Genomic DNA, 24,115 nt, shown 5'->3' on the forward strand with positions numbered 1-24,115 from the left:
TGAAAAATGACTTTTATCCGGCTAGATTGAGATCACAGTTCTGCGATTTGATCTCGGCGGATTTCGAGAAAATCGCATATTTTGGAATATTTCAGAGAATACGCATTAATTCTTTACTGATGTGCATTTTATTCAGTGTATTAAAATCTAGATAATATAAAATATGTGTATAATAAATATGTATTATTTGATGATAAATTTTAAATAAACTTGCATAATTTTAAAATAAATATAAAACAAAAATAAATTGTTTCTATAACAAAATTAGCCTTAAATCTAAGTGGAAGAATAAGTGGAAGCATCGCCATTGACTAGCACGAAATATCGTTTAGATCAACGGTTCCCAAATGGGGGTCCGCGGACCCCTAGTGGTCCGTAGTAAAATCCTAGGGGGTCCGCGAAGACGAACGAAAAAAGCCATGAATAAACAATATTCTGCTTTTATATGTATGTACAAATATCTCCAATTTTTGTGCAATAATCCCAAATTTTTTGGTGACTTTTTGAATTTTATTTTTTCTGTTGTTTATCAGGAAGAAGCTAGGCCCTACAAATTTATTGTATAACTTTTATAAAGTAAAGTACTGCGTGATTTGTAATTTTTATTTCCTGTATATGTACTGAAATAATGGTTTTTATTTCAGACAAATAATACTCTGCCTTACAATTAAATTAGGGATACAGGTATTCCGGAGTATGAAGTTCAATTCAAAGACAAGCTTATTACAGATTTAAGTTTATCAAATTGTAAGCAAAAGTGTTCTCGTTTGAAAGGACTAAAATTATATATTTCCAAAACAGAGGTGACTCTTTATGCATCTCTTTATAAATATTCCAATCCGACGTGATACACAGATTTTAACTTGATTTTGTCGACCAATACATATTATTAAATTAACATCAGAAAATCCATAGCGTTTCGCGTAAATATGTAGCCAAAAACCATGAAGTAAAATAATTCGTTGGTATTTTAAAATTCAAATTTAAGTTCCAAATTCACAGTACTTTAACAAAGAGTTCAAATCATATATTATGCGGATAACGCATTCCGCAACAACATAGAAGAAGTCCAACTTTCTTATATTATTTTCCCGAAAACTTAGCTCACTTACTCAGTTCACCCTTTGCAATCGCAACAAATTTTTGAAACGTGACTCCTTAAGCACATGTGACAATATTTGATAAAGAAACCTTTTCGCTACCTTGAAGAAAAATGAACATGAAAGATCTCACGATCATAAAATTAAACATCATGTTAACATATCAACAAAGAAGTCATTCTATCTTCAAAACATGCAATTGAAAACCTATCTGAAATATTATATATTCTCAATGTACGGGAATATTTTATAGATATGACATCTCTACATTTATTAGACCTAGGGAATAATGGACTAGGTCAATTTTCGGATGGACAATTATTTAGAACAATAAGATATCAAAATATGTATGGGGGTCCGCGAAATTAAATAAGTTCTTCAAGGGGTCCGCGAAGTAAAAATCTGTGGGAACCGCTGGTTTAGATAAGCGATTACATAATATGTATTTTTACCGCTGGGGGCCTTTTCAGAATCACATTTAGATATTCATCTAAATCTATGCGTATTATAGCACTGAACACGAGATAATTAAAAAATATGTATTTTTTTGAAAAGAGCCAAATGTAAATATGTTAAATTTGAAAAAGTGTTTGGTCATTGGTTCATTCAAATTTCGAACAATTTTTAATGATTGTAGTGAGATCAAGATTTTGAGTCGACGACAAGCCTCTTCCAAAAAAAATGGTTCACGATTAAAGAAATTTTTTATGTTTTTTATATAATTTTTGCAAAACCTGAATATAGGCATTTCATATGCTTTTTTCTATGTGTCCAAAAAGAGTTGCATGTGTATATACATATGTATTTGTATTTGTTATTATAATGCACTTTTTTTGGGGAATTATCATGAAATTATTCAAAAGGATTTATGTTGTCTGTGAACGTAAATACCATCTTCTAAGGTAGAAAATAAAACAAAAGCCAGAGAATCTGTTTAAAGAATATTTTCAAAATGCACAATTACTTGCAACAATACAGCCCAAGAAATTATGAGTAAAATCTTATGAAATATTTTATTTGAATATTCATTTACATTTCTACTTAAAACAAGTACCAGCCAGCATTCATTCGTCTATGTATACCCCTTTAGGAAATGATAAAGAAATACAAAAGCAAAATATAAAAATTAAACAATAAGAGACAAGTTGAAAGAAGATTTAAGAAACAAAAGAATTCTTATAAAACATTTTACTTATAGAACGTAAACTGTCTACTTGTGGAAAAGTATTTATAAGAAACTAAGTAGTACGCACGTAGTCGTCAGTAAGTAGTTAACAAATAGAAAAGTTTATTCCTTTTAAGTGGAGTCTCTTGTGTAAATAAAATGCTTGTTAATGTTGTGATTACCTGTAACGTAGTCACAAAATAAGAAAAAAACATAAATAACTAGAGAAGAAGTTAAAATTTGATATTTGGTTATATTTATAAAAATGCATTTCATATAATACTATGATTAAAATAAAATAAGAAAAGGTGTACTCAGATTTGTATCTATTTATATGTATTCAACTTTGATTTCTACCTTAAATGCTCTTACATACGTAATATTACTGTTAAATAGTGTTGAAGTGTTTAACAAATACCGTTCAAAATGTAAAACACAACCATTTACAATTGGATGACATTTATAATTACCATACCATTCTATAATGGTACATGACAGAGATTTCCCCGATCTTTGCATTACGAACCCCTTGAGATACATATTTTATTTTATATGAGATCCTGATCATTGCAATTTTCATAATTCGTGCTACTCCTATAAGTGACCGTCAAGTTATCAGGCCAGACTCCCTGATTACACCAAGGAACAGACCTTGGTAGATTCCCTATGCTTTTTCTGTGCCAAAATAGTAATTTAGTTGCAAATTTTTGGGGTACCACGGTACTTTTAAACAAATAATATCAAAAAAGTACGATCTTATCCATTTTGCCATCACTAAATGATTTGTCACTAACGAATCTGATTAAATTTCTTAGAAGTAGGGATTGGTTCTCTATTGGACCACAAAATTCACAAGTTTGCAGATATTATGTAGGAATCTATTAATCTCATTTTATGAAAAAAATTAATACAAAATTGATATACTCTCGGAACCTGTATTGGGCCGACATAATCTAAAATATTGGATGCACAATTTAATTCATAATTAATGTATTTCCGTTATGACAATTGTGGACTGCAAATTATAATGGACAACATATTAATTACATCAATCAGCATCTTATTCACATAAAAAATCCATATTACGCATTTTTTGCTTTCATAAACCAAAATATTCCTTAAAAATAAAAACGCAGTTATTAATCAGGAAAAGGATATAGAAAATTCACTCCATATGTTTAACATATTCGAAGTATTGTACAATGACAAGCTTCATTGAATGAATGTGGTTTACTTTTGACATTCAAATATGCGATTTTTACTTCTTCTATAAATAAGATTAAATCTAGTTCAAAGTTCATCCCTCTAATGATTATCTAAAGTGGTTAAAATTCTATATATTTTTTCTTATTTTTTTTCTGGCATAGATCAAATGATACATAAACGTTACTTGTCACTTCCTAGCAAAAATATAACTCCAAAGAAGAGAAGTAGAATTTACTCCATGGAAAGACTTAGAAAGACCTGTAGAAGCAATGATGTTAACATATGCTTGTCATTGGAGAGATATAATTTTTTAATACCAAATTTACTACATCTAAAGTCATGCTCAAAAAATAATTTTTATATTTTTGTTTGAAGTAAAGAAATTTTATTATTATCCCAGCAAAAACATTCATTAAATGCTAATTTAAAATTCTAAAATTTACTTAGACAATAACATTTTAAGTCATTATTTTAACACGGTGATGTCATTGGAGGTAAGTTCATACATACCACAAATGATTACAAGTAATTACTGGCAAGATGACTAATTATTAAGACCTATTAGACGACTTGTATATTAACACAACAGAATTACACAAATTTAACACGTTCATCTGAATTATACATTTTTAATGACTTTCATTATTTTAATTCATATTAATAAATTTGATGCACGTACCTAGTACTTAAGTTATTAAGTTTAAAAAAAATTATTTGCAAAATTTTTAGCTCTATGTACATACATATTTTTTAAAATCTAACCATGAATAGGACCATACATATTGAAACAAAAAGTGGATTATTACAAGAACATTTATAAGACGAATCTCATTTTTATAAGTTTATACTGTTTATTGTAAAAAATAAGTAATATTGAAGAAGAATAAAAATGAAATAGAAGTGAAACATAAATGTTCAATTTAATGCATTTTAGACGTAATATCAATATACGATGTTCGTTTTATATGAGTTTATAATGTTTTTGTTCTTTCACTCTCACATGACACATTTTCTTACTTCATATATAAGTTTATAGTAGAAAATAACATTAAATCGAATCAGCAGTTGTACTTACCAGAAAAAATCATCCAAAATGAAATTTTATTTATGAATGTATGTATGTATGTATGTATGTATGAATGAGTCACTAAGTGTGTGTGTGTGTAACTGTGTTAAAGAACACTTTGTATGTGTATTTTACTTAACACACATAAATATATCAGGATCAACGACAAAAAAAGGACAAAAAAGAAGCGATTTTAAAAAGATTTAGTACTTCATTCACAAGTATTATTGAACAAGTTCATAACTAAACACCCAAACGCCCACAAACAAGCCAACTCGGCACTTACACAGACATTTACTGGAATATATACATCTAATTGTATGTATGTCAGCACTTTACCGCATACTTGATAAAAACCTTGACTCGAGAGGGGAACTCCTATGAACCGTGTCTGGAATATGAAATGATTTTAAATTTTTTTTAAAACACTTTTTTTTCTGTGGCACACTATAAACGATTTTAGTTTTGCGGCTTCCGCAAGTAGGTTGCTTTTATTTCACTTTTTGTTTTGCGATTTTTGCGACAAATCAATTTATTGGCAACGTGCCAAAACCCTTTGCACTAGTGTGAAGAATGGCCAACACGCATGAGCTGCTGCTTGACGTTGCTAAAACATACGGTTCATAATTATGCTGGAATAAAAGGGAATAACTGCAAGGCATCGCACTCGTATGGTACGCTCCACGACAAGATCTATTTAACAGAATTGCACACATTCAGCGAAAACAATAGCTAGACAAAAAATTCACAAAAAACGACGAAATCGAAACTGAAGCAGACAAATATTGCGCATATGTATGTATGAGTGAAACTAGTAGACGTCCATTTTTCCTCTTACCTCCTATGTTGTCTTCCGGTTCGGAAATCGCATTGTCAGCACTAAAAAAAATTGTTGCAAACAGCACAAACATTCATAAATGTATCATATATCTTTGTTTGTATATATCATGCAGTTAATGCAAAACTGTATTAACTGAAAAAGTATATTTTTTTGCTATAAAAACTGTTCTCTAAACGAATTTATCAAAATAATCATTATAAGATGAGAGAAAAATTTAAAATAATATTTTATACTTTTTTGAAGTAATTTTTTTACAAGATACTTTAAATAAATGTTAATATTTTATTAGAAACTGTGGTTTTTGAGTTATGTCGATTGCAACTTAAACGTAAGATGTAAATGCTTTTGTATGTGGATGTGTGTGTATCTACATACATACATATATGCATAAAAATTGAGGCAATAATAACCACATGGGTTCGCTTCCATATGGTACTAGTGTGCTTTTCTGAACATTTCATATTATCATCGACAACATTGGACAAAAATAATAATGCATTTTGTTAACTTTCTATACACTTTCGCTCATTCAACCCTCCTTCATTGCCTTTTGTATTCCCTTTCGTATATTTCTTTCTCTATGTAAACAAAAACCAAAAAATTTTAATATTTTTGAACATTTTGCAGAGTGAAGGCATTTGACGTAAATCTAAAAATTTTACACTGACAAAAAAAAAAGCTTAAAAACTTTTAACAATAGGATGTAGTAATATTTATTGTTAAAAAAAAACATTTTATTTTGAATTTATAGTCGAGGAAATTTAAATACTTAAACAATTTACATACGTAGACACATAATAAAAAATCAATTGTTTTTTTTTTTTGTGAATTTTAGTTACTAACTTAAAGGCTAAATTGTCAGACAATGATAAACAACAGGCTCTATATTCGGTTAAATCGGCACGTCCAAATTAGTTGTAATCCTGTGTGTTCACACCGAATACGTGCCATCTTACTAACCTCAGACTTGCTTATTCTTAGGAGACTTCTCTCATTACGGTCTTTGTGTTTCTATCCAATTCTGAATATTGTTTATAATCTTCTGAACATATGCCTTGAACATATCCTTGATGTTCATATGAATATCGACATAATATGTATGTTAATCGAAATGCACATTTGTTTAGATAATTGGTAACAGTGTTGCCAAAACCTAATTGGGAAAAAGTGCTAGATTTTTTTGAAAAAAAATGCTAGAAAGTGCTAAAAATAAAGAAAAAATGCTAGTAAAAAGTGCTAACAAAAATAATGTTTTTTTTAATTGTAAAATTTTTGAATTTAATTTTTTAAAATAAACTACATAAATAATAGTTTAGCTTAGTACACAAACGTACCAACTCCCTTTACCTTTATTATGGGACGATTTTAATATAGAATAAAATTTTTTTATAACTAGTTTCGATTCTTACTTTATCTATCCCAAAAAGCAGATTTTTGAAATCGGTCTCCTAAATTTTTTATAAAATTGCTGTATTTTTTTTAACTGCATAAATAATGTACCAAGTCCACTTATTATGGGATGATTTTAATACGGAGTTAAAAATGCTTATTCAATAAAATTGTTTGAATTTTTTAGATCGGAAGTAAACAGAACTAGATTCTGTAACTATTACATTGGAACTAGTAATGTCGCCATTAATTCTCGAAACAGTTCTGTCGAAAAATTTGTGATTACAAAGGACTTCTAGAAAATTTCGATGAGATAATTTATTTCAATATTGGTACAATACTAGTCCAGATTTTAAAAACATCTACTTAAAACCAATAGAGAAATATCTTGAATTTATCGAAAAAAAAAATTTATATATAATTGACTGTTTCCCAAAATTGATCATAATCAAAACAATTTGAATCATAAATAGCTGGAAAAAGATCTAGTTCTAAGGATAACAAGGTCGAACTTAAATCATTGATTAAAGAACTAGTTCCAAAACCGTTCCATTGAACGAGTGTGTTGATGCGCAACACATAAATTTTTGGTTGTGAATATTTTTGAAATTGAGTCTACAATTATTATGATATTTTTAATCAAAATTCTATTGGGAAGATACAAATTAACTCCGTTGTAAAAATATTACAATTCCGAAAAATTCCTAAAAACGTATTTAAGTATTTTTTTAGTTTTTTAATACATTCAGTCCTGTGACACGAATTTCTCTTTAATATCTATTTTGAAACAATTATTGTTGGTAACAGATTTTTTGGGTAATTTTTATTGCTCTGAATAACACTTCTGTTTATTGGTAATACTGATTGGTACATATGTATGTTTGTATATTTACATATGTATATGTATATATAGCTCAGTGTAGTCGAGTTTTTACCTGTTAATACTAAAACATTTTAGTGACATCAAAATGCATTTAAATGTAGTTATATGTTTTTGGAAGTTGACACACACATCAAAGTATACCAATCCGCTAAGAATCACTTTCTGCGTGTATTTTGCAATGCCCGTCTGTCCGTCCACCTGTATACCCATGTAAACCTTAAGCGCACGTTACAAGTCACAATTTTCAAGATAATTAAATGAAATTTGGAACATACTTAAGGACGAAGCCTATTGAAAATGGTAAAAATCGGTATATTATTTCACCTAGGCCCCATACAGCCGTACTCTCCGAGTAGGGCTTTTGGTCTCATAATTATAGCAATGCACCGAATTTTATGGGGATTGGTACATATGTATTTGCCTCTAGCTTTCATATAAAGGCTCTTTCAGAAAATTATTTTTTGTCCATAAATTGTTTAAACAGGGTAATATTCAAAATAAATGCTTTATTAAACAAGTAGGAAAGTATAGTCGGGCATGGCCGACCATATGATACCCTACACCACTGAGTATGTTAAAAATGTAGATTATATTTAATAACAAAGCATTTAAGTTGTTTACCTTAATTCCGAAATATTTTGACAGTTTGTTGAAAAAAGTGATTTTCTAAAAGAGAGGTTATATGGGGGAAGGGTAAATATGGGCCATCCTTATAAATGTTAGTACATGGCTTTACGTTTACATTAGAATTATGTATGCTGGATTTCATCGTGATACTAGTGTTTATTAGTGAATTATTGACCTTCAAGTCATTTTCTGAAATGGACTTTGTATGTCCGTATGAAGTCCGATAATTATAAAAATTGGTAGTATTATAGAACTAAGTTTTGCCGATTTTTGTAGAGTTACTACAATATTTAAAATTATTATGAACTCAAAAGCCCTATCCGGGGGGTAGGGTTCAGAAAGTGATTCTGAGTCGATCGGTATACTTTAAGGTGCGTTACAAACATCAGCACAAACGTATAATACCCTCCCAACTATGGTAGTGTTGGATATAAAAATAAATCTCATTTCATATTAATAACTGGTGTAGGGTATAATACACCACTTACTTGTTTTATTCTGTGTGTGTAAAAAACGTTTGCTACCTTTGACCTTTGTATATATATTACCGCATATCCAACTAACTAGTTACCTCTGGTAACTAAAGTGGTCGACATTTTGCCGAAACCTCCACTACATATCACTATTGTAATCAATAGTTAAATGTTCCCATAAAGATTGGATAGCCACATGTAGTGTTTAGAATGGCCGCATGGCACATTTCTGAATACATTAGAACTTTGTATAAACAAGAGATCAGCAGCTTCATGATAAGAACGTCTGACTACAAATCGCAAGATACGAGTTCAACCACGGAATCAATTAACTTAATCTTTTTTAAAAGTAAGTATTTAGTTGTCAATTCCAAGTTTTTGTTGATATATGTATCAGCCTTTATCTACTTAGCAGTTTGCTTGGAATTTGCTCAATACATACTCGTAAAGTTTATTCATAAATGATTATTGTTTTTGCAAATTTGACTATTTTGAATATGGTTTTCAATTGACTAAGTCTAAGACTGAAATATGCATGAGTTCATGCACACAAACTTTGATGTACAAAAATATACTCGTATATACAAACATACAAACATATGTACGTATTTCTTGATGTTAAAATTTATGCCATCCTTATCAATCGGAAAGCCGACCGGCCAGTTAGTCAGTCATATTGTCAGTGTGCCTGACTGCCACTATCAATTCTTTCTACATTTTTGTTTGTCACTTTTCAGCCAAATGACAAAACAGAAAAAAAAAGAAATCAAATTCGTCCAGTATTGCTTTTATTTTGTTTGGTTCCCATCCGTTCATTTCAGTTTCGTTTTTGTCTTTTGATTTCTGCATGTTGTATTTTTGAATTGGTTTGATATAAGTATTTTTGAGTTGCAACAATGAAACTATATAATTTGTGTATATATACAAATGCGATTATTTGTCGCAAAGCATCTGCCATATCGTATCCGCAGCACTCGACAACTTGTATGTCAATCATATTATACGTTCTTTGTATTTTTGTCTACACATAAGTACATACATACTATACATAAAAACACATACATACAAACATAGTTTTATCTTATTCATACAGTCAGTCAAATAGTCATTCATTCGTTCATACATTCAGGCATTCATTTATTCAAATTTCATAGTTTCATTGAATTTATATACATGCTACATATTCACATTTGTACATAAATATGAAACACATACATATAGCACATAAATAACTATTAATGTACACATGTACATATAAATACAGTACATATATAAGTATGTATACATGCTTATGGACGTAAGATGAATTGTAGTGAAATCAATTTAAACTTATTTAAACCCAGTAAACAAATTAAGTACCAATAAAATTTATTTATATTTACTGCTCTACTTTCAAGAAGTTAAAAGTAATTTATCTAGTTGTGTTTAATTAAAGCCAACACAAAAATATACGGCTGTATTGATACTATGAATGTTATACATTTCAAAGTATGTATGTATTGCTCCTTAACCTTTTTTTAAAGTAACGGGTCCAATGGACATACTGTATGTATGTAATAGAGGTCCACAAAAAGTCTATGTGGGAATCTTGTTCGTCAAATGAGAATTTCCAAATATTGTAAAATTTGACATCCATTGTTTGCGGCTCAGGTTTTCCCGATTTATATATAACTTCAGGGACATATTTTATATTATCTGGGGAATAATATTTTGTAAATAATTTGTTTTAAATGTATAATAGTAAAGATTTTGGACATATTTTCTAAAATGTTACAAAAAATTAGTTTTTCGCCAAATTCGCAGAATTCAATTCGTTAGTGTGGCCTGGGGAATTCTTGTTTATTAAAATGATCCGTGTTTCGGACTACCAATTACGTCCCCTTACGTCCCATGGCTTAGCCATGTACAAAAATTGCCACCTGATTTCTTCATTGAAGATTGAAGGGGCGATGGTAGACGGTTCTCAAGGCTACCCATTGGATGAAAAAGACCACCGTGAGATAGGCCAACACGGCAGGTACTCACGAAAAGCACTTCGGCATTATTGTGCATTGGAACATTATCAGTCTGAAACAAGAAATTTTAGTTCATTTCAAGGATATACAAAATCAGGCACATTCCGAAATTTAAAATATTATGGTATATCTTTTGATGACATAGTCGAATATAAAACTCATACTTGTTCAACTTTCAAACCCACAAAACCTTTCCAGATATCTATTGAACGACGTTAACACGTGTTGATCGTCGCTCAAAGGGTGAAAAAATCCAATTTTTTTTTTGTCTAAAAGCTAACATATGTAGCTATAACTCCAAAACGGTAAATAATATAAACGCGCTTAATATCTCAAAACAAAGCTATCTTTAAAATTTATATTATATACATAATTCTTGTTAATTTAAGTCAAACTGAGTTTCAACAGCTTTTATCCCCAAAAACGTGACCTGGTCGCGGTAGGAGCATACTTCGTATATTTTGATATTATGTGATATATGTATATTGCTATTAGGTAAATATTAATGTTCAAGAATCTACTGCACATAGTAGATTTAGTATTTCAAAAAGATATAAAACACAAAAATTGGTTGAAAAATATAAGTTTTAAGTGGCCACAGAGACCCACTGTGATAAGTTGAGCATGTTTTAGACTAAACACTAACACACTCGACCATGAAGGATAATCGCTGATAAATTAAAGAAAGAGTAGTGACGACCTCGCATCATCCGTTTTTCCAAACCTCAGTTCAGCACATCTCTCCGCCACATCCATCAATTACTCCATCCAACCAAATCGAATCAGAATACATTAGCATCATCCGTCAAATCCATCCGACTAAATCGAATCTCGAATACAACAACAATCAACACCATCGTATAACCCAATCTTTGCATTATCAGCTCAAATCCAAAATTTTATTAATCCACAATCATGCTCTGTAGTTTGTACCGCTCCTAGCATCTGGGAGCGATAACAGAAATGTATCATGAAAATTATATTTCACCGTGTATCAGTCTTTTAACCAAGCTGCGGATATGGTTTTAAAACACAGCCACTACTTTGATCCCGAAGGAACCTCAACCAACTGACCCAGGACAAGTCCTGCGGCCAACTGGCCACCAGTAGTATCAGATTATGTGGTGCTCTGGTTAGACCTCTTTTCAATTCATGCAAGGACTAGACCAGGCAGTGAATTGTAAACACCAATTTATAGTCCCGGCAGACTAAAGGTACTGGTAGCACCTCTCTTCCCCCGGATTGCAATACACCAAGATGCGGTCTATCATCAAGGAAACATACCAGGGGGCCCTGTTCCGATGTACAGACTGTCGAGAGTTTTAACGTGAGCACCTACCTTGACGGCCTTATCTCACGGTTGTCTTTTTCATCCACTGGGACTTGAGAACGGTCTACCATCGCCCCTTTTTCTTCAATGAAGAACTCAGGTGGCAATTTTTGTACATTGGCTTTGACCGGTCCATGCACAAGTACTTTGCTGGAGTAATCGAGCTATCTAATCTCTTGCCGAAGTAGTCACGTTGGGGAAAGACAGGTGTCATGAGCAAGCTCAATCTACCCCGACATAATGTCGCCCAACCAAGGGGATTTGAAACATCTGCCTACTATATTAAAGTTGGAAATTAAAAATATTACGTTCACGCAATGTTCTAGAACTTTAAATATACATAATGTGTGTGCCTTGCAAAAGGTAGTATTTTCAAAAGTTTTACGTTTTCTCTAGCAGTTTTTGTCGCCCTCCTGCATCTACTCCATTTAGGGCACATCATCGTGACATATCTCAAACGACGCACATTTACGTCAGCCTTTGTCATGCGTACAAAATTTTGATTAATAAAAAATTAAAAAATCGTACTCACGACTTTAGCACCATATAAAAGCAGTGGGTGATTTTGCATAAGTTTTGCATAACTCTCTGAAGATCTAAACAAATTATAGACGAAACTTTATCAAACAATTGAGGTATGCGATTATAATACTTCAAAGAAAGTCCAAATTTTGATTTGTCACAAGGTTTTTCTTAAGAAATTTTAAGTTTGACAGCGTGTAGCTTTTAAATCTAAAAACATTTAAAATATTGAATCCCGAAGCCTATGCGTCAAAGTGTCATGAATTTTGATATGTACAAATTTTCACTCTTAATTCCCCAAAAAAAATTTTGGATGAAACGCAACAAGGTTTCCTTATAACAAACTCAAAATGCTAAAATTTTAGAACCAAAATACATACATATAAGTAAGAATAAGGTTAGGTTAGGTTGATAGGAGGATGTATACTACATCAAATCCGAAGAAATACATCTGTACGCTCCTTTTCATGAAAAAAAACAAATTCACTGAATGTATTACTTTTCAATGTTCAGAAACTCAGTTTCCTGGACGTAATTCCTAAGAATATTCCAATCAGTGTTAGTTAGGAATGTTATTTCCTGAATAATATCACTTCCAAGATGATTGGATCTTACTTCGATGAATGCCTGACAGTGGCAAAGAAAGTGCTCCAGAGTTTCACTGTCCTCTCCACATACTCTACATTCGTCTGAATCCGCGCGTGCTCGTAATCCTGTGTGTCCACTTTCAACGGGTTGAAGTAGTGCACATGGCACCACTTAGAGAGAGTATTCAGTTAAAGCTTTCTTACAACCCAATACGGTCTTAGATTTAGTTCTATCGCCTGATATCGCCCTAATTGCCTTCTGGCTGTCGGTAGATATATTAAGTGCCATATTTATTATAATCCAATTTACGCAATCCGTTATTGCTCGTACTTCTGCCTGGAAGCTTGTGTCATGACTAGGTAAACGGTGGTATATTTCTGTTTCTGGGTCTTCAATATAGAACCCCAGCCCCACTTTGTACCCCAATTTATAGCCATCCGTGTAACAACGGATTCCTAATGGTATTTGCTCTAGTGTTTCAAAGTTTCCGACATATTCTGTGTCTGGTTTACGATCTGGTTTACATGGCACCACTTAGACCTTAGCAGCATGTACGCTGAACTCCCTGTAGTAGTTTGATATTGCACTTTTTGTCTAAAGCAGTTCACCATATTATTGAAGCATAAGCTAAAATTGGTCTAATTACACTTTTATAAATCCAATTTGTGATAGTAGGACTAAGAGCCCATTTCATACCTATAGTTCTCCTACATATCGCCCAGCACCGATGTGCCTTGTTGATCCTATCCTCTATGTGGTGTCTCCATTTTAATTTCCGGTCAAGGACTACATCTAAGTACTTAACTTTGTCTGTCACTGGTATCTTCTTGCCCAGGAAGCAGGGTTCAGTGTAAGAATTATTTTTAACTTATTTTTCAGTAAAAAAAAATTATAAAAACAGAAAGGACTGAGAAATAATTTTAGAATTACAAATGGACAACAAATTAAGTATAAAGTAGGATTTCGAGTCTTTTCTTTGAAATGTCAAAAATTGCTTCAGAGATATTGCAAATTTCAAATTGCAATATCTCCTTGTTTTCATCTAACAGTTTACTTGTATCGGCGATTTTCTTATTAATTTTCATATACTTTAGCTAAAAGCGCTATACACGTCTGTTAAAAAATTTTAAATAATGTATTTTCATTTAGCAATTGTGTCGAATTAAAAAAAAAAAAATATATATATATATATATATATATATATATATACAATGTACTATTTTTCATCTTCAATTCAATATTTTACCCAGCTTCAAAAAATCTTTGTTTTGTTTTATGATGGTTCCCAAAATATTTCTAGTCTATCGATGGACGTTCGTGAGCTGGACCGGTTACAAAAAATTTTTTACAGTTTTTTCTTAAACAAAATATACAATATGTGGTATCATTTGAAAGGTTTTTTGAAGCCTATTAGTGCGCAAAATTTGCAAAATTGTGCATACATTTTATTTTTATTGGTGAAAAACCTAACAATTTCAAATATTTTAGAATATAACAATTATGACCAATTATTTATGATTAATACATCATTGGACGCGGCTTTGAAACTCCTTTCAAACGATACCCCATATTGAATATTTTGTTTCAAAACAAAACTAAAATTTAAAAAAAATAATTTCAAAATACCTTTTTTAATGTCGTCCAGCTCACGCACGGTCATCGCTAGACTTAAAATATTTTGGGAATCATCATAAAACAAAGCAATGTAAATTTTGAGTGGGGTAACAAAAACACGTTTTAGCTTTCCATGCAGAGTGAGTCGGTCTAATGTACATAATAGTCCGGTAAATAGGAATGGATTACAAATGGAAAACTCCAAAAATATTTACCAGATATTTTTTTTAAAATGATGTTCACTTATTATTTGAAGTTATGTATTTGAATATACATATAAAGTTTTGTATTTGCATATATGTACATATTTTGTTATTGTATCGTAGTATTTACTTACACTGTTCACTATACATACATATACATACATATGTATATGTATGTACTTATACACATTAGAGTGCCTCAAATTACATTTTTATGGATAAGATTTTATGTTGTCTTTTACATTACATGTTAACGTATGATGTTAAAATTTAATCAAAACATTATGAAATTAATATCAATTTTATGAATACCGCCTTAATGTAAATACAGCATTTTCATATGCAGTACAAATAAACCAATTTCTGCTGTCATTTTTGCCACTGCTTTTTATACATGTGAATGAATCCCATTGTATGAGTAAGTACAGATTGGGCTTATTTTATAACTCTTTAACAGTTTCTGATTACAATTTTGTGAATAGAAACCACAATCGTTTATTTATCAATATACAGAAAAACCGCATTAGTTTTACAGAAATACGAGATGAATCGGAAAAGTACTATTTAAAAAATAAAATTAGAGATTTTATATCTTTTATTTATAATTGATTTTTTTTTAATATTATATAGATTTTTTAAATATTCCTAATTTATCTTAATAGTTTTAAAACATTCTTTGAAACAAAGAAATTAAGAACTAAACTCCATACATCAACAAAAACGAAATTACATTTTTTAAATATTATAATATATATATATAAAAATGAATGTGTGTTTGTATATTTGTATGATTGTGTATTTAAAGTTTATGACTACTAAACGGCTGAACCGATTTACTTGAAATTTTCACAGTGTATTTCTGTATGTCTGGAAGAGGTTATAGGCTACTTTTTATTTTGAAAATTGAAGTGGGCGAGGAGCCACGCCCCTATTAAGAAAATATTAAGTCAGTATATCTGAGATAATATAACAGTTAGAGTCCTCAAATTTTGTAGGAGGAGCCACTTAAGTGTGAATATGGTTAATTAGGACAAAAAGTAGGCGCAGCAGAGGACGTGGCACCTCCCATATAAATTAAATAGAAAAAATATTTTATATTGGAAACTATTACAATTAGAATCTTAAAATTTTGCACGAAGAACTTTAACATCCATGTAAACATTTTGGGTTATAAATTGGCGGACTATCAATGAGGGGAGCGGTACCTGCCATATGATTTAAATACAAAAATTCGTTTATCTGGTAAACTAATAGAACTAAATTCTTGAAATTTTGCACGAAGAACTTTAATATTTATCTGAACATTTTGTAAAAAGCAGTGCAGATTTTAATCTGGGAGCTTGGAGCCCCCATATAATTTAAATAGAAATAGATATTCATATGAAAATTTTGAGAATAACGGGTGGATTTTCAATGGGGGCTTGGCACCTCCCTTATTAATTAAATATAATTTCGTTTATCTGGGAAACTAATAGAACTAGATTCTTCAAATTTTGCGCGAAGAACTTTAATATTCATCAGAACATTTTGGAGACAAAAGGGCGGAGGGGCTTGGAGCCCCCATATGAATGAAATAGAAAAATTCGTATATCTGAGAAACTATTAGGACTAGAATCTTAAAATTTTACATGAAGAATTTTGACATTCATCTAAACATCTAGATAATAACGGGCGGACTTTCAATGGCGTGCTTGGCACCTCCCATATGAATTAAATACAAAATTTGGTTTATCTGGGAAACTCATAGAACTAGATTCTTCAAATTTTGCGCGAAGAACTTTAATATTCATCTGAATATTTGTGAGAAAAAAGGCGGAAACTATAAGAGCTAGAATCTTAAAATTTTACATGAAGAACTTTGTCATTCATGTGAACAATTATAGAATAACGGGCGGACTTTCAATGGGGGGCTTGACACCTCCCATATGAATTAAATACAAAATTTCGTATATCTGGTAAACTATTAGATTATTAAAATTTTTATTTATCTAGATTACACTAAAATCTTAATTAACGTTCGGGAAAATTGGCGTACTTGCAATAATTTGCGTGGCATCTCTCATATGTAACAAATTGTATATGTGGAAAGCTATTGTAGTTAGAATCTTCAAAATCGTTAAGTGATTTTTTATTTATATTGCTTTTAGGGTAGCAAAGCACACTGGGTATAGCTAGTTTTTTAATAAATACAAAGAAACCTTTTTAAAATATGTAGGTTGTTGAAAAAACTTCTTCTTTTGTTTTTTTATTATTAAAATGCATTTTTAATTATAACTAAGTATGTTTAATACCCCATTTACACATACACGAAATCTAGTAGATTTCATTTAAAATCTTTTTCCAAATCTAGTCCGTTTACACTTACTATTCTTGACATTTAGGAAGATTTAATTTTTTCTAATATTTCTTGAAAAAGTGTGTGATATGAAAAATAAGAAGAAAAAATGGGATATTTATCAAAATTCCATTTAAAATAAAAAAATAGATATTTAAATATAACATTACCTTTTATTTTAGATTAACTTTTCATTCATGTTTTCAATTTATAAAAATTTTGTCGACATTTTAATTTTTTTTGTTTGTTTTGTTTTCCTCTTTTTTCTTGTGTAGTGTCGTATTTTTTAGTATTATTTAGGAAAAAACAGAGTTGCATCACTAAAAACTATTAGATTTTGAGTAGATTTTAACGAAATCTAGTTACGAAGTAGATTTTGTTTTGTATGGGAAATCTAGTTAAAATCAAGTAGATTTGGCTCGAAATCATAAGTACTAGATTTCATCCAAATCGGAAAACATCGATTTTTAAAGTTGGGTCACTTGACACGAAATTCCCCATATATTAGACCTAGTTAAAGCCGTTCTCTGACTTCATTGAATTTTAATTGAAATTGTCGCATAACTTTGTAAATTATGTCCACTATATTGTATTTTTATACCCTCAACCACCATCAGTGATGATAGAGGGTATATATAAGTTTGTCATTCCGTGTGTAACACCAAGAAATATTCATCTGAGACCCAACAAAGTATATATATTCTGGGTCCTTATGAAATTCTGAGTCGATTTAGCTATGTCCGTCTGTCTGTCTGTGTAAAACACGCTCACGTTAAAACGAAGCAATATAATTTAACCAAATTCACCCAAAACATTCATTATTATCCGGTACAGTTTGGTATTGAAAATGAGCAAAATCGGTTCACATCGGGAAAAGTTATGAATCAAAATTTAAAACAACCTCGAAAAAAATAAGCATTTTTTACACATTCTGATGTAATTTTTTCGAAAACTATGCAAGCTAATTTCATGAAAGTCATCATACATTCGTTTCTACACAAGATATTGATTCCTGCTGAAAACTGCCAGCATCGGTCCATAATTTCATATACCTCCCATACAAAAGTACATATTCCCGGAAAATGGGTTTTTTGTTAATAACTTCCGTCAGAATGTTGATATCTTCACAATAGAATAGAATTCATTGGACATAGTTCCCATACAAGGTCCCCTCCCGAAAATCACTTGAACGCGCATAACTCATTACTAAATTAAGATATCCATATAAAATTTAGAATAAGTATTGCTCATATGCACAGAAATATTACTGTGAAAGTTTTTTCCGATCGGTCCATAATTGGTCATAGCTAGGCTTGCCAGAAGTACTGTTTTCAGCAGTACGCGTACTTCTTTTTTGTAATTGTACTTTTAACTGCATAACCCCTAAAGAAGTACGCAAATGTACTTCTTTTTAGTATTTGTACTTCTTTTTGTACTTCTTTTTGTACTTCTTTTTTGAATTTTACCATAATTTTATAGATGTAATCATGACCATATACAAATATTCTATAGAATCGCTATTTAAGGACTTCAGAGATACATAGTTTGAAAGTGGATTTACTAAGCTCAGAAAGGCAAATTCAACTATAAGAGGTTTCGATGCATTTGTCATGCATGAAATAGTGCGTTTATTCAAAATGCTTTAAATTGTTAAATTTTGATTAAGATATCACTGTAATGAAAGTTTTTAATGAATTTTCGGCATAAAAAAGACTGCAAATGTGAAGGACATGTTTGGTACCTATTCGATAGCTTTATCCAGTCCCGCTGTGGAACGATTTTTAAAAAATTATACTGCCATTCTTATTTTTCGTAGCAGGGTGGCTAATTTTTCGAAAATTAGGTATCTGAGGATGTTTGAAGAATGACAAATTTAATAACAGAGTAAAAGTTGTAACGTTTTTGTAACAGTTAGAGATAGAGAATTTTTATATTTTACTGGACATTTTTTCTCCATAAAAAGATATCAAACATATGTTCACAACAAATGGTTGATATTTGAAAATGTAAACAAACCAAACGAAACTAAAATTTAGGGAATTTTACACCTTTTAAAGAAAATATATAAATTAATAGCACATTAATATTAAAAAAATGATTTGTAATTGGATTAATTTTACTGTCATAAATTGGTTTTATATAAGTTTTTTTGTGAAAAATCGTAACAACCAATGTAAATATAGCGTTTTTAGAACAATTTAATTAAATTTTTTTGAAATAAACTATTGTACTTTTTTTATTCAATTGTACTGCTTTTTTAACTACGATGTACGTTTTTTGTTGATTTCAAATCTGGCAAGCCTAGTCATAGCTCCCATACAAGGTCCCCTCCCGAAAATCACTTAAACGCACATAACTCATTACTAAATTAAGATATCCATATAAAATTTGGCACAAGTATTTCTCTCACATACAGAAATATTGCTATGACATTTTTTCCAATCGGTTCATAACTGGTCATAGCTCCCATACAAGGACCCTTCCCGAAAATCACTTAAACGCGCATAACTCATTACTAAATCAAGATATCCATATAAAATTTAGTACAAGTATTGCTTATATGCACATAAATATTACTGAGAAATTCCTATCGGTCCATAACTGGTCATAGCTCCCATGCAAAGTTCCCTTCCGAAAATCACTTAAACGCATATAACTCATTACTAAATTAAGATGTCCATATAAAGTTTGGCAGAAGTATTGCTCATACACAGAGAAAAATTACTGTGATAGATATAGATACAGAATTTTGAAATTTTGTCTTTATATACATAATTGGTCATAGCTCCCATACAAGGTCTTTTTACGAAAATATCTTAAACACACATTACTCATTACCAAATAAAGCTATTGATTTGTGCCAAATATTAGTTTTGTATAAAAAAATTCTATTTCAAGATTTTTTCACGATCGGTTCATAACATGGGTGCCGACTTCAGAAAATCACTTGAACACACATTTCTTATTACTAAATTACGATATAGATACAAAATTTGACTGAAATATAGCTTTTATGTATAGAAATTTTGTCTGTCCCTAAAAGCAATTTAACCGTATTTAACTAGTTGCGTTATCAATTTATGTAGAACAAAATTATATATGTATTTTGAAAATCCTTAAATCTTTCACACACATGCATACATGCACATTATTAAATATCGTTAAAGCATATCTTAGGGCGCTATAAAAATATAAAAGAATGTAATGTTCAATAAATCATGGAATTGTAACAGATTTAAGCTGTTTAAATCTTGGGGTTTTTCTATTTAAGACATGAGAAAACTTATTTCTACAAATATTTGATCAATTAGAAAAGTATTAATATAAAAGTAGCTAGTGGAGTGTATTTAAGATTCGGCTCAGCCGAATATAGCACTCTAACTTGTTTTTTTTATTATATTTATAATTATGAACTGTGACTCTATCGAGGCTTTTGAATAGAAGGATATTGCACTATGGGCCAAGAGAGAATAGAAATTAATTTTGTATCTTTAGATAAGATTGGAAGAACAATGTACACATAATCTGTATTGGCGTTAAAAATATTAAGTTTTGATATGTGCCAATTTTTTTAGCTATCTAAAATTACGCAGTAAAACTCTTATTTTCCTGGGGAATTTATGTACTGAATACGGTAAAAATAAAGGCATTTTTTGAAAATGTACCATTCCAATTCTTAAATTACAAAAATGAACTTTTATTTTTATGCAATTTAAACAAGTATTTCGAAAAATAAACTATTTTTATACATTGCAGTGGTGATAGAGGGTATATATAACTTTGTCATCCCATATGTAACACCAAGAAATATTCATCTGAGACCCAACAAAGAATATATTCTTGGTCCTTATGAAATTCCGAGTCGATTTAGCTATGTCCGTCTGTGTAATAAATTATTGAAATTTGGCCAGAATATTTCCTATTGTCCTAGGCAGTTTGGTATTGAAAATGAGCAAAATCGGTTCACATCGGGAAAAGTTATGAATCAAAATTTAAAACAACTCTGAAAAAAAGCATTTTTTACACATTCTGATGTAATTTTCACGGAAACTATGCAATATAATTGCATGAAAATCATCATACATTCGTTTCTACACGAGAACTTTATTCCTGTTGAAAATTGGCAGAGTCCACAATTTCATATACCTCCCATACAAAATTACATATTCCCGGAAATTGAGTTTATTGTTAATAACTTCCGTCAGAATGTTGATATCTTCACAAAAAAAAAATAGGATCGGTCCATAATTGGTCATAGCTTCCATACAAGGTCCCCTCCCGAAAATCACTTAAAAGAAAATAACTAATTTCTAAATTAAGATATCCATATTAAATTTGGTACAGGTATTGCTGTTGTACATAAAAATATTACTGTGAAATTTTTTCCGATCGGTCCATATTTGGTCACAGTTCCCATACAAGGCCCCCTTCAGATAAACACTTAAAGGCACACAACTTATTACCAAATAGTGATATCCATAAAAAAATGTCATAAATACTATTTTTGTACACAGAAATGTTATTTAAAAATTTTTCACGATGGGTTCATATTTGGTCATATCTTCCATACAAGGTTCCCTTCCGAAAATCACTTAAACACACATAACTCCTTACTACAAATCGAGAAAATCACTTGAGTATACAATATTCATTACTAAATAATGATATGGACACAGAACTTAGCCAAAATTTTGTCTTTGTATACATTAATGTTACTGTGTAATTTTTTACGATCGGACCATAATTGGTCATAGCTCCCATACGAAAATCTCTTAAACACACATTACTCATTACCAAATAAAGCTATTGATACAAAATTTTGAACAAATATTAGTTTTATATATTAGTTTTATATAGTTTATATATATAGTAATTATATTTTAAGATTATTTCACGATCGGTCCCATACAAGGTTCCCTACCGAAAATCACTTAAACAAACATTACTTATTACTAAATTACGATATAAATAGATACAAAATTTGACTGAAATATAGCTTTTATATAAAGAAATGTTACTTAAAGATTTTTTAGTCATATCTCCCATAGTAGGTCCTGCCACGAAAATATGAATTTCCTTTAATCTTTCACAAAAGTTATGTAATATCGCTAAAGCATATCTTAGGGCGCTTTAAAAATATAAAAGAAAATGGCGTTTGCAATGTTTAATCAATCTTGCAATTGTAACAGATTTAAGCTGTTTAAATCTTGTGGTTTTTTCTATTTAAGACATGAGAAAACTTATTTCTACAAATATTTGATCGGTTACAAAAAAACTATTTTGATCCAAAAATGAAAATATTTTGAATGGATTTTGAGATGGGTTACAGGTAAACAGTGAACATCAAAGTTCTATTTCGGCAAAACATTTGTAAGGGGGCTTGGTAAAGTAATTAATTTTCATTTCAATAATGATCTTTGATTTATAGTCATGTACTTTTTTTTGTTTGAATTTTACAAAACATTGACGATGAATTTCTGGCGTTTAGGAAAGCAGCCAGACACATCACTATAGTACTTAGTTTAGTACTAAAGTTGTACTTCAGTAATGAATAATTTTTGTACATTTTTTATTTTATTAAGCTATTAAGATATCAACAATATTAAAAATATAAAAATACTTATACTTTGTTTACTTTTAAAATTCTTTTGCAGATTTTATTTCACTGAAGTGAAAAAAGTTATTATGCCGACGTTCAGGCATATTAAAATTCATTCACATATTCTATAGACGCACTTCATTTTCTCTATGGATGGAGGGAGTTACGTTGACATCATTAAAATTAACCACACCACAACTGACACTACCGGAAGCCACATTTAGCATTTATTTCAATGTCTTGAAGTACTCACACTTACTGCTTCTCTACTACTATTACGTGTATATAGAACAACAGCAATATCAAAAACAGCTGGTGCAACTTTTAAGCTGAAACTAAGGTTGATACAGAAGTACCTATTCATCCGCGGCGCCTAAGAAGCAACTAATTTAACATTACGCTCTGGTGGATTCAAATAACGTGTGTGTTATATACAGACTGCAATGGAGCAAGTTAAATGCTGCATAAGCGTATTACTGGTCTTCATACTCTTACTGATGGGTTTTGGAGATGGTGGTGATAGCAGGAGAAACAGTATGCAGGTGTTTGCCCAAGGTATGTTTTTTGTTTTTTTGTCTCAAAGAAAAGTATTTTTATGCACATTAGGGAGAAGATTATAAAAATATATTTTTTATAACTAGATAAGTACTTGGACACACTAGAATAATGATTCTAGATAAAAATATATAAAATTCGATTTAGCCATTTTAGTTGGTTTTAGAGTTTAAAAACAAAATCTTATAGAATTGTTGATGGAACTGGGACTTGTTTGTCTTCTATTTATCTCATTAAACATTAGTTGAAGTAAAAATTATAATTTTAAAAGTCGCATTTAAACAAAAAGTATTCTGGTAAAAAAATGTTAGATTATGTAGTGATCTCTAGGGATGCTCGCATTCGCATATTCGCTTACTTTAAACATTCCCGGCTCTGTGTTTTTGTTTTAAAAATGAAATGTCGTTACAACTAGATTTTTTTATCGAAATATATAACGAATTTCTGTCATTCTCACTTTTCTATTAAAATTTACTTGAATTATACTTTTTGCATTTGCTTTCGCATTTGCATTCGGAAAAAATAAAATGTATTATTCGCTTTCGCAACATACCTAGTGATCTCAGTTATTATGTCTGATAAAGTTTTCTAGATATATATTTAT

The 24,115-nt window shown here is 30.4% G+C and overlaps 1 protein-coding gene across 3 annotated transcripts in view; it reads left to right on the forward strand.

Annotated features, from left to right (window-relative positions):
- The window catches only part of LOC119603919 (lachesin), a 139,975-nt gene that overhangs the window by 84,854 nt on the left and 31,006 nt on the right, over positions 1-24,115 (forward strand). For all 3 annotated transcript variants that reach the window (XM_037956217.1, XM_037956227.1, XM_037956209.1), the window contains one exon: positions 23,012-23,511. In XM_037956217.1, the coding sequence (XP_037812145.1) occupies positions 23,400-23,511 (112 nt within the window). In that variant the 5' untranslated portion in view covers positions 23,012-23,399. The remainder of the gene's footprint in view (positions 1-23,011; positions 23,512-24,115) is intronic.

The sequence above is a fragment of the Lucilia sericata genome, unplaced genomic scaffold (genome assembly GCF_015586225.1).
Source record: "Lucilia sericata isolate MDLA Ls3-8-SP2 unplaced genomic scaffold, ASM1558622v1 Contig000010F_arrow, whole genome shotgun sequence".
In the NCBI taxonomy this organism is placed as follows: domain Eukaryota; kingdom Metazoa; phylum Arthropoda; class Insecta; order Diptera; family Calliphoridae; genus Lucilia; species Lucilia sericata.